Source organism: Moschus berezovskii, chromosome 7, assembly GCF_049115385.1.
Source record: "Moschus berezovskii isolate FMDL1 chromosome 7, NW_MosBer_1.0, whole genome shotgun sequence".
Lineage (NCBI taxonomy): Eukaryota > Metazoa > Chordata > Mammalia > Artiodactyla > Moschidae > Moschus > Moschus berezovskii.
The window spans coordinates 57,966,511-57,983,721 of record NC_142466.1 but is presented as its reverse complement, the minus strand read 5'-3'; the positions used below and the strand labels follow the sequence as shown (position 1 = coordinate 57,983,721).

The following is a 17,211-nucleotide window of genomic DNA, read 5'->3' as shown; positions in this document are numbered from 1 at the left end:
AGAAATAGGAAGGCAATGCCTTACCATCTCTTGACATTCCTAGGGCAAGACACTTCTGCAGTCGGCAGTGTTGGCAACGGTTTCTGTTGGTTCTGTCAATTAAACAGTTTCTCTGCCTCGGGCAGGAGTAAGAGGCATTGTTCTGCTGGCTCCTCCTAAAGAATCCCTAGAGGGAGAGAGAGAATGGGAGGGAGGTAGATTTATGAGAAGGAACCATTAACATATACTACAGTGAAAGTAACTGACTTCAATTTTTAAAACTCTTTGGCTACCTCTCCTTGGATAGCTTACAGACATTTCTATTGGAGAAAACTTGGACTCTCTGCCAAGATATGAAGGTATCATTCATTCACTCATTAATATTTACTAAAGACATCTTTGCTGTTCTGTGTGAAGTAGACCAGAACAGAGTTCCTGCTCCCAGATAACGGTGGGAAGAGAGTGGCAGAGGAGAGTGTCACATACAACAAAACTTGTTGGGGATAATGCGTGCGCGCTCAGTTGTGTCTGACTCTGATTCTACGGAACGTAGCCCACCAGGCTCCTCTGTTCATGGGATTCTTCAAGGCAAGAATACTGGAGTGGGTGGCCATGCCCTCCTTCGGGGGATCTTCCCAACTCAGGAGTTGAACACATGTCTCTTAGGCTCCTGCATTGGCAGGTAGGTTCTTTACCATTAGCACCCCCTGGTCCAAGAGCACAGGCTTATGTCAAGGCTGTATGAGTGAGGAACCTGGGGTACTGAGGAGTGTGGGTTCAACAGGTGCCACTATCTTCCTAGATGCTTTTTCATCCATTTGGAAATTTTTGTATTTGGCCAGAATGTATCTGGAAGGTTGTATTTCTAACCAATGATGTACCTTAGAGTCAACCACATCTTTTGAAAAAAGGAAATATGGTTTATAAACTGCCAATTAAAAAAATAAACAGTAAGTAAAAGCTGAATGAATGCCCTCTGCTTTATCTTGTTACTGAGTCCAAGCTCTCTCTGCTTGCAGCAAGATGGGCCAATAAACCCAGGAGACGAGGTGTTGAGGCAAGGAATACAACTTTATTTGGAAAGCCAGCTAACAGAGGAGATGGCAGAGTAGCATCTTGAAATAACCATCTTGTTGGGCCTGCATGCCAGATTCTTTTATTGGTCAGAGGTGGGGGGAGGTGAGGAAACAAAGTAAGAAGACAATTTAATTCTTGCAACTATCTCTTAGGATGGCAAGTCTTAGTCAGGAGGATGTGTTAGTTTCACTTCCTTACAGTCATTTCTTGGGTGGTGTGAAATGGAATATCTCCTGTCATATCAATAAACAAACACGCCACAGCTATCTGTGATTCTGGTCCCCAAAATGTGAATTTCTGAGCCAAGCCACGTTGGGGCCATTTCCCACACAAAGAACTCAAGACTGTCCCAGTCCTTCACAGGCGGGCAGGGTCAGGCTATCTTCCTGAGAGCCAAACAAAAGCACCCTAGCCCAAGGGTGGGGGGTGTTGGTGAGGAGGGCATGCCTCCCTGAGGCAGGCCTTTACATATGCCTCTAATAACAAAAGGGGCAAAACAAACGCTAAAACCACAGAAGTAGATCCAGTAAGGAGTCAAAATTAATCCATTCCGGTTACTGTCTGAGACTATAATGATATTGGAGGTCCTCAAGCAAGTAAGTTTAGGTCTTTCTGGTACAAAATGAACTGCCTTGGACCATACATCACCCTTATAAATAAATTCACAGCTGAGTTTATTTATTTATTTATTCTTTGGCTACAACCCACGTTAGTTATCTTAGCAAAAATCTTTAAACATTTTCTCCAGAGATATGAAAGTTTCCTTTACCCTTTCATTTACCTATTTAGTGTTTTCCTCATCACTTCTTGCTCTTGAATTTCAAAACAGCAAAGGTGCAAAGTGCTACAAACAGATTTACCAAGAGAAATGTTAGGAAAAGATAACCCATAGTATTGTCTCTTGGAAGCAGGAAGCCTAGAAAAGGTTCAGGAGGGCTGACCAATGCCCACGATGCCCATCTTGCTGAGATGTCTGGAAGTGGACACCTGACTTCTGTCAAAACAGCTTCCATTTTTCCTCAGCTATCAATGGGAGGATAGAGCAGGGCTGGGACTAGGGTGAGGCTGGTGAGGAAACCATCTTGATCACATATTTAAGGGTTGCCAAAAGATGTGGCACTCAGGATAAATATTTTAACACTGATTTTAAATGTTAAAAATCAACATTAATGCACACCCCTGAAAAATTTAAATAAAAGCAGAATTTAAATTATCGATTTTCCTTTTGTCTTGGGCTTCCATATGGCTTGGCAAAGCACTGCAACAGAGAGCTTGGCCAATCTTGTGAAAAACTCAGAAAATGAAGCATGGCCAAGTATCTCCTCTCTAAGGTTTTGTATTTATAAGCCCCAAGCCATTCAACAACAAGAACTAATTTTGCCCCCATAGTTCCAAGTGTATTATTTATTTAATGGACCAGTGGTGGCAAAATAAGATATCCAACTGTCCAGTTTGAAAGAATTCATGGAGCCCTTAAACAAGAGATCAGATCCAAGCCCCCAGGGACTGAAATGATGTACTTCATCTACCGTGAAAGCTGTCAGAAAGCATAACCTCAGTCCATTGGTCCTGATTAAAGATGACTTGGAATTTACATTTTACAAAAAAATTGTGCGGTTTTTATCTGTGGATACTCTAAGTGCCACTTAGCAAAGGAGTTGACAGAAAAGACGTTTTTTGAAGTCACAGCTACAGCCCTAATTTAAGGCCAATTTGACATTAATTGTAAGGTATTTCTTGCTTATCTGTTGCTCATTATTGCAAATGAGGTTTTTGGCATGAAAAGGAGATTTTGTTTTAAATTTTTATTGAATGAAAAGGAATCTGAACAAATGCACACGCTGAAATGATGTTTTCTTAATGCGGGTTGTTTATGTTGACCCGAAAACAGGATTATGAAAATTCAGAGGTTGATACTAAATGTGCTGACATTGATATCTTATTCTGAGAAGAATTTCTTGAGTTTGCTATTTGGAGAAAAATGTAGCATATTTACAAATGTGGGTTTTTCCATGAAATAAAAAATTTGTGTGATGTACAATGTCATTTTGACTAAAACGTCAGAATATGCTTCAAAATAACAAGTTCTTTGATTGTAGGTTCCTTTTTTAAATAGAAAAGATGACAGGAACCTAAACACTCGTTCATGGCTATCGACCTGTTGGAATATAATTGTTAAGTAGTTCAATAGTTTAAAAATTACTGCTTAAAACTGTTTAGCTCCTTAATGTGACCACAGATTCATATTTTGAAATCAGACATTTTCTAAATCCAGCTGTAAACAATGAAACAAAACATTTCCATTTTGACAGTGGTCTAAAATCACCATCCCCATGATGATGGTGTTAGTCACTCAGTTCTGTCTGACTCTTTGCGACCCCATAGACTGTGTCCTGTCAGGCTCCTCTGTTCATGGAATTCTCCATGAAAGGATACTGGAGTGGGTTGCCATTCTCTTCTCTAGGGCATATTCCCGACCCAGGGATTGAACCTGGGTCTCTGGTATTGCAGGCAGATTCTTTACCATCTGAGTTGCCAGGGAAGTCCCTTTTTTTCCCATGGATAGTGTATAAACTAGACCAGAGCTCTTAAAATTGTATAATAAACCAACACAGTGGGAGTGATTTCACTGGAGAGGGGTCTGATTCCCAAATTATTCCTTTCTACGAAGAAAATTGTCTATCTGCTTGGAGGAAGTAATAACTTATTCTAAGAGAGTAAAAAAAAATTGTTGATCTGTAATTTTGCTTTACTGTTTCATGAGACAAGTTGAGGCACATTAAGGTGGATAACATGCAATTCTGAATTAGAGGTCTGCAGAAGAACAGAATACAAGGCACATCTCATGATGTTCAAACATGGATTATTGCTTATCACCTCTAAAGCAGGTTGGTATGTTGCTGGGTTAGTACATTTTGTTATTCTTCCCCCTCTGCATTCCCTCTCCTGACTTTATTCTCATTTATTCCTTTTTTTCCCTTTCCTCCCAGTTTCAATTCCAGGAATTATACTTCTTCGAAACTGTTATGAAGATACTGCCAATTTTTTACATAGCATGACTACCTGAGTTTCAGTATGTTTTTTTTTCATTTATATCTGAAAGTCTTATAAGATTAAGGGTGGTTCTTAGAAATCTGTGATTGTGCCGCATCTCCTTCATTCTACTGACCTTAAATTAATGATTCACTCAGCTTGCATCTTTGATCAAAAATATAATTGCTTTGCCAATAACTTTGCCGGTCTATCAATTTCCCCTCCTGGACTATATCTTCATTTCATTTGTTTTGGTTACACAGTGCCCTTTAAAATTAGTTGTAGAACTGTTTTCATTTTCCCCTTGATATTTAGTCTCTCATCTTTCCTACCTTTTAAGGATTGAATTTAAACATTTACTCTTAAATTTCAAATTTCTCTTATTTTGGATTAGTCTTTGTTAACTGCTATTCCTCCAGTTTTAAGATTTTAAAAATCAACTTGCTTATAGGAATTGGAAGAATTAGTTGGATTTGTCGTGGAGGGGAACACTGGACTGAGAATGAAAAAAAAAACATGTTTGTTCGTGTTCTCTCATGAACTAGATCATTGATATTGGCCATATGACATAATCTTGTTAATAACTCAGGACCTCTTTGATGAAATTGAGGCAGATTATTTTCAACTGACAAGAGGTTATCTGCTCCATTTTTAAGATTTCATACGTCTAGTTTTTTTTTTTTTTCTGAAATATGAGAATAAAAGATAGTCACAAGCATATTGCAAATGTTACCTTGACTGCTTTCTCAAGCAGATAAATAAATAAATACAGGCCCATTAACTTATAATCTTTATTTTAAACTTTAAGGTTGATATAAATGTGCTGGAGTTTACTGGACACAAGACTGTTAATACAGCACATCAGTATTTATATTTTGGTAAATGTGAATAACTGAGGCTTTTAAATAGCAATCCATTTCTAAGCCGCTCCTGGTGAGATAGACAATGACAAAAAGGTGAGAGGCCAAATAACAGAAAGTCAACCCACCCACCACCAAGCAAGAATTCCTGAGTGTCAGCAGCAGGATAAGAATCCTTTAGCAGGCCTTTCAAAAGTTGTCACCTCTTGCACTGTGAAGCACACAGATGCCTGAGGCCAACACAGACGCTGTCAGCTGTGCCTTGTTAATGCCCGTACCTTGCAGCCTTCACACGTGATGACTCCGTAGTGGATCCCAGAGGACTTATCGCCACAAATTTTGCATGGTATCACTTCAATTTGTGCTGAAAGGGGAAAACAGACAGTTTTGAGCTTACAGAGTTGCCTTCCTCTCCACCCTCCCATCTCCGTCCTCACTTCTCCTGCCATGACTCAGTGTTGAAGTCTCAGTGTTTGGGGGTGGGGCGGTAGGGTCACCTATTCTGTCTGAATGGCTTCCATAAGCTTCTTCTAAGTAACCTGGTGGTGGTCAGTCCCTCAGTCGTATCTGACTCTGTGACCTCAGGGACTGTAGCCTGCCAGGCTCCTCTGTCCATGGGATTCTCCAAGTAAGAATACTTAAGTGGGTTGCTATTTTCTCCTCCAGGGGATCTTCCTGACTCATGGATCTAACCTGTGTCTACTGCGTCTCCTGTATTCGGCAGAGGGATTCTCTATCACCAGGGCACCTGGGAATCCCTTTCTAAATAAAGGGCATCCATTTACCATTGTTTTGTTTTCCTTAACCTAGAAAATGTAACCAGGGACTAGAAGTTTTCTAAACTTTTGCTTTCATTGTTTTTTCCTTTTCAAACTTCATGTAGTGTGACTTAAAAATCTCTTGAACCTGTGGTTTGGGTTTTCTTTTTGTACTTCAAACTTTAAGTCACTGAGAATGATCACATTACCTTTTTCAATGATATTTTAAATGAGTAAATAAAGCAAAACTGGAAGGGGTAGAGGTGATTTCATACACTAAATGGCTGGAGGTTTACTTGTGAAAATGCCAACGAAGAATCTGTCCAATATTTATTGAGTATCTATATATCCACTAAAATAATAAAGACTGTTGATATAAGATATACTAATGACACCAATTATCTAGTCAATAAACCCAAATTAATACATGGAGATATCAAGGAAAAAATGATAAAGCATATGGGTACATGCTAAGTCACTTCAGTTGTGTCCGACTCTTTGTGACCACCAGGCTCCTTTGTCCATGGGATTCTCCAGGCAAGAATACTGCCATGCCCTCCTCCAGGGGATCTTCCTGACTCACTGATCAAACCAGTCTCTCAGTCTCCTGCATTGGCAGGCAGGTTCTTTACCACTAGCGCCACCTGGGAAGCCCAAAGCATGTGGGTACTATCACTTCAATAGTACTGAAACAATTTCACTGGAGATAAAGATATTTTGATTTTGAAAACTGTAGGAAGTGCGAGGCAAAAAGCATTTCTGCAAGCAGGATGGAATTAAGATGACCCCAAATGATTGTGGCTTATGATCACTGAGACAAGCAACTTGGCTTTAATGGAAGTTTGGGTCATAAAACTGGATAGAGGGAGTGATATCAGATTATGAAGTTCCTGGGGATCAGGCAGAAGAATTTTCACCTGACATCACTGGCTATAAGGAATCAAAGACGTGAATGAAGAAATGGCGAAAGTGGTAGTTTGGTTACTTTAGAAAGGTAAGTTTGGAAGGCTGACCAGAAACACATGGAAGACTAATTAAAATTCCCAACCTGGGTGTCAGGAGCTGAAAGTGTGAATTACCTCAGTAGCAGGATAAATGCAGAAGAAGCAGCAAATAGAAAGATAGCTCAATGGAAGAAGTGAGAAGAAAAATGAAAGAGGTGGAAATTGATGAAGAATCAAAGGTGACTTATTGCTTCCTAGCCTTCAGTGTAGGATTAAACAGTGGATTTGACATAAACAAGTGGTTGGTAAGGCAATTCCTTTGTGGAATATGGTAGGGCATAGGATTTCCATTTTGCATGTGTGCAATTTAGTGTCATGTCTAACAGAACACGTATAGACCTCTTAGATGATTTTAAGTCATCATCTTTGAGGTTATGGATGAATCCATGATATAAACTTTATTTAGAATGTAGTAGTTCCCATGTCTCTGATAGTATTCTCAGTGTTGTTAAAATTATACACACTAGGAAGATCTGCTATTCCCACTCCCAATTTAAAATAATTATGCAAAATATGCTTCAAAATGCTTTATACATCAATCTGCCACTTGGATGCTTTCACGCAGTTTCTCACCCTTGAATATGCAAAACAAATATGCAATGACATAACCCTCTTTTTCTTACCATTATACTTTAAAAAATAATGTAGCTTTAAGTATCGAAAAATACTTAGCTTTAGGGAAACACAGTAAATTTTTTAAATTAAATATTTCCCAATAAGTTCAAATCATCTTTATAACAAAATATTCAGTGTTATGTCTCTATTTTTCAGATGAGAATACTGAGGACTCAGGTCATTAATGATGCTCTTAAGGTGACTTGGGAAAAAACATGGAAATTAGCTGATTGTCCTGATATTTCATTCAGTAACCCTTTCACTGCCTCCCACAAAGATAAAATACAAATACAATTTTGAATTCCTATATTATTCAAATGTAGCAATTAAAGAGATAAAAATAAAAATATCAGGAGACAAATCCAAAGGAAAAAAACTTACTATACTAAGTATTTCTATTTGCTTCTCTTCTTATATATGAACTAGTATTTGCTTTCAAAATTTTGTGACATGAAAAAAATGTGAGATTTTATATCACTCTGTTCTGTTCCCCTGGTTTCCAGTCTCTAATCTGTTAATGACTGGACCAAGGAAAAAAGATACTCTGATCTTGTTTTCTGGTTTAGAGAGTTTAGCTGACAAACTTCATAGATTTGTGAGGATCAAATGAGTTATTTTTACCTTGTAAATAATAAAGAGCTACATAATGTCATTCTTCATCATCATAATAAAAAATGTCATAATTAGCTGGTATTTCTGATGCTTTCGAACAAAAAATATAAGACACATTCCTTTATTAAAAATCTTACTGTTAAAAAGCCCAAATGAATGACACTGTAAGTTATTTGTACTTTTTTTTTTGAGTAACATTTCCAACTGTGGATTTTTTTCAGTGATTGCAAAACTGACTAAAAATGCCAGGTATCCATTGTATAGTTGTTAGGCTTGTATGATATTAAGTCAGAGGCACTCTTTGCATAAATTACTCCCCAGGGAGTAACTTACACGTGGGGAGAATCTGCTTCAATAAGTTCTTAATTATAAAATGATCTAACTCTAAAGGAAATGAAAATAGAGGTAATTTGCCCCCTGGGGTGAGAGAAGATGTTTTGGAAAGCCACAAAGGTTATCTTACACAACTTCGGAAATACAAATGGGATAAGGAATGATTCGATAGAACATCTGCATATTTATACATATTTATAATTCTAGTTCAACATGTAATCCTGAAGAACCATAAACATTTCAACGGTATTTTTAAAGAGAAAGAAGTCCCTGAAAAGTGTATTTGTGTAAGGTTGTATGTGGGAAGGGAGTTACCAGTTTGGAAAACCTATGACCATTTTTATCTCCTATGGTAGAATAGATCGTCTGAGGTTTTTATAGATGAAGGTGAATTTCAATAATTTAAAGCATGAATCCTTTTCCTTTTCTCTCATTTAAAATACACTGCTTTGGAGCTACAGCTTCCTAGTTCACACTGTGTATTTTATAAAGCACATCTCCATGGCGGGGTATTTCAGACACTAGGACAACACATCAGAACATTGCTTCAGTGTTTGCCATTTCTAAACATCTTGCTGTTATACTTGCCATCATTTCCTGTGTGACTCTCTTGCAGAGGCTGCAGATCTAATGACAAACTATTTATCATGGTTTCAAAGTGGATATCTAGGGAGGATTAGGTGGCCTGGACCTCACCAGCTGTGACAATGAAGGTGATAGAGACTGAGGAAGAAGTTCACTTCCATACTTTTGCTGGATTTGTGGATTAGCTCAACAGTAGCTTCTGAGAGACAAATTTAGAGTAAATGAAATGCCCTGAGAGATGGCTTGAGACATGCTCATTTATCAGGTTTTCAATTTCTTATATTGTCCTTTCACTTATGTTTTTCTACTGGTAAAACTTTGTGGAGACTAGAGTTAATTTTTATTTACCAATTAAACTTTTTTCTTTATAATAGTGATCCTATATCTTTTCCTTGGAAATGATATTCTTGTAGTGCAAAAGAGTGTCAGGGGAGATATTAAATAATTTTTTGTTTTACTTCATATTAGAATAATTTATGATGTACAACTAACTTAATATCCCCTGAGTTGGCAGGCAAACCCTATTCAACAATTGAGTAGTAATCCAAATTTGTCTCCCTTTTTGAAGATGGCAGTTCTCACCCTGGCATATTCCTGAGGGTCCTTCCTAGGGAGCCTTACCACAACATCACTCAAGGTCACCATGCTTTTCATTTTTTCTGCTTCTCAAAATGTACATATCTTTAGTTCTTCTCCTTCAGAAGCCCCTGCTGTAATACCAGGTATTAAGGTTAAATAAACTAATCCAGGATAATGAATTAACTAGAAAAATGAATCACTTTAATCCATCAAAATACCTTAATTGTTAAAAGCATCCATCAGGAATCATAGTGATAATGGACCTTTTAGGTACTCTCTGGCGGCAACAGTTTTTACTGTGTGTACTCCTGTGGCATTTCCTTTCTACCATGCTAACTCTCATACCTCAACTCAACCATTTTTATATTCTGGGCATTTGGTCATACTTCTTTTTAAATATTTTCTATGGACCATGAAAGAGAATTTTTCTTACTCTTTAAAGCAGCTAGTCCTAATTTTTTCTTTCAATGCAACCAACAGATTTGACACTCCCTTTTATGAAAGAGGCTTTAAGTAATACTGATTTTCTGTATTTGGGATGAGGAGAAAAAATAAAAGTCTCTCAAGATTGGAGTGGGTATGTATTTTCAAAAAGGCCCCCAGGTGATTCTGATATGATAAAAGACTCCCATTGAGAATTAAATGAATCAAATTATTAACAAGGTATTCTTTGTAGCATATAAACCATCTGCAAAGGAAGTAAAATCTTGGGATAAGGCCAGAATCTGAGAATACTAATACTGTTATTCTCTCTGTATTTTCTGGCTTTCATTTGGGGGCTATACTTGCAGCATCTTTTGTTTTCTTAAGGGAAATAAGAATCATCTACCCAGGCTATGATAAGTTGCATTCTTGGACACTAGTTTTGCCTGTCAGATACTGGTTCCTAGAATTTTATAGTTATGCTAAAATTGGACAGTGCAGGAAGAACTCTTAATGCTTGAAAGTCAAAGTCAAGTCACTCAGTCGTGTCCAACTCTTTGTGACCCCGTGGACTGTAGCCCACCAGGCTCCTCCGTCCATGAGATTCTCCAGGCAAGAATACTGGAGTAGGTTGCCATTTCTTTCTCCAATGCTTGAGTGAAGCCCAATTTGCATATGTAAAAATTTCCAATAAAGATGACCATTTTGGTTAAAAATCTTTTTTGCAGATGGTCTCAGTAGCCCGTTGTATCTCCTACTCAAATTATATATCATCTATCATTTGTGGCCAATCTGAATTAAAATCCTTGTTTGTACTCTTCTTCTCTCTCACTGGCAGATTAAGTATTTACCTCTAATAGGTACAAAACTTTCTGCTATCAAATAGCAACAATCCCCAAAGATGAAGCTGGTATTCCTGAAATATGGTTCCACTGTAACTTTGATTTATCAGAAAACAGCCTGAAGATTGGGGTGGGATGAAAGTGTAGAAAAATGAGACCCTCAGGAAAAGAGTAAAAGCCTTTGAGCTTTTGTCTTTGCATCATGCTATGTGGTGGTTTGAAGAGATTCCTGATATTAGATCAGGTTTGTGTTCTCATTTATCTCATCAGCACACAGCATCTTAATCCCAGCATCCTGCTAAAATAGCCAATATAGTGCATGAAATTCAGTGTACTTTAGTTCCTACTGGAATGCCCTCATATCTATCAGCATTTGGGGTCCCTCTTTCTTCTCAAGCTCTTCTCTGTATATTTTGCATGGTGGGTGGTCTCTGTGAGCCCTCAGTTCCATTCAATCGACAGACAGCTTTTGAATGATCTAAAGATAACATTATTTTTATATCATTGTATTTCTCTAAACTGTGTATCACTGAAGCTAGAGTTAAAAAAAAACCTTACTATCATATGATAATGGCAAAAAGTGATTTTTTTCAAAGTGATTAAATCCTATAATTTATAGGATTATCATGAAGAAAGTTGATTTATCTTTTGCATTTGAGCACTTATCCTTGAAGAGCTACTTGCCCTCAGACTCCGCAGAAGAGTGAAACAAGAGAGAATGAGAACAACAAAGAACGAAGAAAGAAATTAGTATTATTGTTATCAGCATTATTGATAAAAAGTTAAATATCCCCTTGCAAGCAAAGCAAATCACTTTTATAAGTCATAATGGTTTCAATTAAAGTTTTAATTATAACAAGCTAATGTGTACGTAGGACCTGACATCATTCATATTGAAAGCAGCTAATTGTGTCCGGCTGTAAATATACAGCTAAAGTGTCCCATGCCCACTCACAGTGGGATCTGTAGACCAGTGGAAGGACCTGGCTCATGTTAGAAATGCAGACTATCAAGACCTGCCCAGGCCAATTGCAACAGAATTTGCTTTGTAACAAGCTTCCAGAGCAGCATTCAAGTTTGAGAACAAATGTTCTATGATGTCCAGATAACTACAGTTGTAGCTACTATGAGAACTGATAGAATTTTTAATTTCTCTGACATTATGGGAAATTAAAAACTACACAGGATTCTGGGAAAGCAGATTCTGCTATTGTCTTTCAAGCATTTCTCTTTTGTTCAAAAGGCAATAGGACAGTTGAAGGATTAGTTACCCAAAACACTGGTCATTAATTGACAAGGCAGAAGAAAGAAAAGCCAGTGTGTGTTTATTCCCAGAAATATCCTGCATTACTGTAATGAATACCCAGTGTTCATTTTTCAGGTTCTTTTGCAGACTTAATGATTGTCAGCTGTGCCTACATCTTTTGCAAGTTGTAACACTGCATGGTAGTGTGTTTTCCCTCTTCTGTGGACTTGCTCTTAGTCGTTCTGGCTGCTAGCTCACTCTCCCGATACTCAGTTCAAAAATGTCTCGCCTGAGAAGATTAAGCAACAGTTTTTCTATTTTAAAAAGTCAATCACACCAAGTTTGCTTCTTTTGTTAAAGGTAAGAGGGTCAAGCTACGTTTGAAACAGAAATGAACTCATTTTAGTTACCCATGGTAATTCTGGGAATAAAACATTTGAAAAGCTTCCCCATCTCAGGGAGGCATATTAGTTAACACAAAGTTCAACAGTCATGATGGATACTCATCACATTCCTCTCCTCTATCATAACGCTGTCTTGAGACCTGCTACTCAAAGTGTGGTCACTGACGAATAGCGATGTGGCATTGCCTGAGTGCTTGATAGAAATGTGGGCACTTAGGCCCTACTCTAGACCAAGATAATCAGAATCTGCACTGTAAAAGTATTACTGTGAAGCATATGCACAGCACAGTTTGAGAAATTCTGAAAGAGAGAAAGGAAAGACATTTTACAATTTAACTCTCAGGGTGTCTGTCTCCTAAGCTCCAATTCTCTGTGAAGAGAACTTTATATAAGAAAAAAAAGGCATGTTATCTGTTTTGATAGCTGTTTTCCATTTATAAAAAGAAGAAAACAGCATTTTGTTTCAGTGAAAAAACTTGTCTCTCTCCAGTTCCTTAATTTTTTCTGAGCCTTTTTCTCTAGTCCCTGTTTAACAGAAAACTTCAATAGTAAGTTCAGGTTTATGTAGAACCACCTTCACTGATGGATGGCAAGATGGAGAAATTTCACACACCAGGTCACATGGATGATCAGAGTGACCAGGCAGAGTTCACTCCCTGGAGAAAAATTCAAAAAAGAACAAAAAATTCTCCTTTCAGAAGATGAAAAAATACAACTTTTCTATGTTAAAAATCTAATTGCATTAAGAGAATGAAGAGGTCACAGACTGAGACAAAATACTGTAAAATACATATGTGATAAAAGACTTGTATGCAAAATAGTGAAAGAGCTCTTAAACCTCAAAAACTGAGCAAAAGATCAAAACTGACATCTCACCAAAGAAAGATGCTCAGTATTATACATTGTGTATTAGTCACTCAGCTGTGTCCTACTCTTTGCAACCTCAGGGACTCTAACCTGCTAGGCTCCTCTCTCTATGAAATTCTCCAGGCAAGAATACTGGGGTGGGTTGCCACTTTCTTACTCCTGGGGATCTTCCTGACCCAGGGATTGAACCTGGGTCTCCTGCATTGCAGGCAGATTCTTTACCATCTGAGCCACCAGGGAAGCCCATTGTATGTTATTAGGGAATTACAAATTAATATTTTAATATTAATTAGTTAATATTAATGCTAACAGTGAGATGCCACTACACAGTTGTTAGAATGACTGAAATCTAAAAAAAAAAAAAAATGACAATACCAAATGCCGACAAGGATGCAGAACAAAGGGAGCTTGTTGCCGGTGGGAAAGCAAAATGGTACAGCCATTTTGGAAGACAGGTTGGCAGTTTCTTACATAGCCACATGATGTTACCATATGACTCCGCAATTCCTGTGCTAGGTATTTACAAGTGAGTTGAAAACTTATGTCTACACAAAAACCTGCAAATGGATGTTTATGGCAACTTTATTCATAATTATCCCAAACTGGAAACAAACAAGATATCCTTCAATAAGTGAGTGGATAAACCCACTATGGTACATCCAGACAATGAGATATTATTCAGTGCTAAAAAGAAATGGGCTATCAAGCCATGAAAAGATAAGGAGAAACAGGAGAAACCTTACATGCATATTGCTAAGTGAAAGAAAGTCTGAATAGGCTACTTACTATATGACAGTCTGGAAAAGGCAAAACTCCAGAGACAGTAAAAACAAGCAAATAAAAAACAACAGCAGTTATCCCAGCTTTGGAAGATAAATAGGTGAAACACAGAGAATTGTTAGGGTAGTGAAACTGTTCTATGTGATACTGTAATGATGGATACATGTCTATGCATTTGTTGAAACTCATAGAAACCCACAGAACAGTACAACACTAAGAATGAACCTTAATGTAAACTATGGACATAGTTAATAACAAGTCAGTATTGGTTGACTAATTAATTGGTTTATAAATATATCACACTAATGCAAGCTATTAATAATGGAGGAAATTGTATATGAGAGGGTGGGTAGACTTCTGCTCAATTATTCTGTAAATCTAAAACTGTACTAAAAATTCTAGTAAATATTAAAAATAATTGAATTACTGAAAAGTGCTTCTTTTAATGGAGGTAGTGAGAACTGTCTGAGACAGTCCAGCAAAGGCAATTCAGCAAACATTTGTTTTGGGTCACAGATATATGTAAACCAACTTTCTATCTTCAAAGTGAGTATAATGATTGTACAGCCGCAAACAGGTCTACATAAGCTCAACACAGGGCAGACTGAGATGAATGCTTAAATATACCTGGAAGAAGAAATACATTGGTTCAACCAGAGAAAACTGGCAAGATTTGGTGGATGAGGTGGCTTTTGAGCCAGGTCTTAGAAAGAGAGCAGGGTAGTTGCTGCTGCTGCTAAGTCACTTCAGTTGTGTCTGACTCTGTGCGACCCCAGAGACGGCAGCTGACCAGGCTCCGCCGTCCCTGGGATTCTCCAGGCAAGAACACTGGAGTGGGTTGCCATTTCCTTCTCCAATGTGTGAAAGTGAAAAGTGAAAGTGAAGTCGCTCAGTTGTGTCCGACTAGTAGCGACCCCATGGACTGCAGCCCACCAGGTTCCTCTGTCCATGCGATTTTCTAGGCAAGAGTACTGGAGTGGTTTGCCATTGCCTTCTCCAGGGTAGTTAATGGAGTTAAATGAAAAATAAGTAGTAGCAGAATTCTTTTAGGATTATCAAATAATTATGTTTTATCTGTAGGCACATATGTCAGGTTGAGTCATGTAAACTTGCCACCCTTTTGTGCAAGGAGATAGGCAACACTGCCAGTTCCATGTGATTCAACCCAGTTTTATGGTTCAGTGTGATCTAAGATGTGATTCTTTCAGGAATATTTGAAAAGATCAATTAAAAGGGATGTATTGGAGAAATATAAAAATGAAGCCACTAAATTATATTTTGAAGGTAGGATTTTCCGGTCAGTCCAGAGGTTAAGACTCTGAACTTCCCATATAGGGGATGCAGGATTGACCCCTAGTCAGGGAACTACGGTCCCACATGCTGTATGACACGGCCAAAAATAAAATAAGTAAAAATAAAAAATACACATATATATTTGAAGGTAAGGGATTCAAATTTTGCAAAAACAACACTAATTAAACACACACACACACAGATACAGACACTCACACACATCCAAAAAACCCCAAGTAACTGAAAGTACACACTGGGGGGGAAAGAACATGATGTTAGTTTCTCACTAGTTCTATTGATAGAAACATTGAAGACCATTCCTGAAGTTCTCAGAACTTTTTCAGAGAATTCAAAAATAAGAACATGTTTCTTTCTGCATAGTGGTAAAGACTAAATCCCTTAAAGTGTTTTTTAAAAAAAGGACAGGGCAGGGCTACAGAGGAAAAGATGAAGACAAATTCTAAAATACAGTGATCAAAATCCAATTCAATGCCTTTGTTCTTGAAAAGAGAAAACTTTGAAATAAATGTGGCATCTCATCTTGTCTCTCATGAGATACCTGGGTGGATTATTGTCCTACATGAGGACAATGTCCACATAAGATCCGAATGTTGGCATCATAGTAATATTCTTCTTACTAATGTAATAAAAGCTTGATTTAATTGGCACATAATGTCCCACAATTTGCTTGGATAGTCAAAACTGAACAGTAGTATAATTTATCCCTCTTTCATATTTACAAACACTTCTGTTTTTTTAGATGGTTTAGTGGGTAAAGAATCTGCCTGCAATGCAGGAGACTAGAGGGTTTGATCTTTGGGTTGAGAAGATCCTCTGGAGGAAGAAATGGCAACCCATTCCAGTATTCTTACTTGAGAAATCCTGTGAACAGAGGAGTCTGGTGGGCTACAGTCCATAACGTCACAAAGATTCAGGCACACCTGAGCAACTAAACACACACACACAATCTGTTTTTCAAACGTACCCTTGGCCATAGATACAGCAAATAATTACATAAACAGTTTAGACCATAGATGAGATATTTACACCAGTTTTGTGTGTGTTGGTGTGGGGGAGAAGAGGATGAAATTGATGAAGAACAATTACTACCAGTAGCCCCAAAGACTTCCTTTGCCATCACAGGATTGATGTAGGGGAAGATTTGTATGAATAGGCACTCCAACATGTCATGAGGGATCTTTCACTCAAGGGAGGACACTTGGACATCAGTGATCATTAATCCTATAAGAGCTAAGATTTTAGGAACTCATTTTTTGGATTAACTGCAAGAGCTTTGATTTTGTTTTTAACATAGACAATGCTACAAAAGAAAAATATATTGTAAGTTTCTGCATTGAGATTACATAAACATCATTTACGTTCTAGCAAACTTGCAATTCAGTCTGTATTGTTTCTGAATTGAATCTTAAAAAATATATAGAATTGAAAAGACAACCTTAATTTTTATTTCATTTCTATAGACAGAGAACAAGTTCAGAGGTTTTTGGAGAAAGAAGTCTTTGGGTTTAGTTCATTTTTACATAGGCAGCCTGTTTCAAAAGGGAGACACTTAGAATGTAAAGGAATGTATTCTCATTTGTATGTAGCACCAGGAATTATTTTAGAGGTAAAATGATAATCTAAGATGTTACTCCAGAAGCTCTCCCTTATGATTTCATCCTATTACAAATGTCACAAAGCCCCTACATCAAGGTAGGCAAAGGTTTAGCTACCCAACAAATGTAGAATTATTAGTGCCCATTCCCTCGAAGACTGAAGTGCATTTCTGCTGATACCGCACACTTTCCCTAAAGAGATTACCAGCATAATCCTAAATATTATAGGACCCAAGCTATCTTATTTTTGAGCTCATCAGATCCAGCATGCTGCACGTAATCCCTAACAGCTTTATTCAGTGTTT

General features: G+C 37.6%; 1 protein-coding gene across 1 annotated transcript in view; it reads right to left on the bottom strand.

Moving 5' to 3' along the window:
• Window positions 1-17,211, bottom strand: part of RORB (RAR related orphan receptor B) — a 218,493-nt gene that overhangs the window by 48,252 nt on the left and 153,030 nt on the right. Inside the window, exons 2-3 of the mRNA XM_055426896.2 lie at window positions 5,228-5,313; window positions 25-166 (exon numbers count right to left, since the gene is read on the bottom strand). Of these exons, the coding sequence (XP_055282871.1) occupies window positions 25-166; window positions 5,228-5,313 (228 nt within the window). The remainder of the gene's footprint in view (window positions 1-24; window positions 167-5,227; window positions 5,314-17,211) is intronic.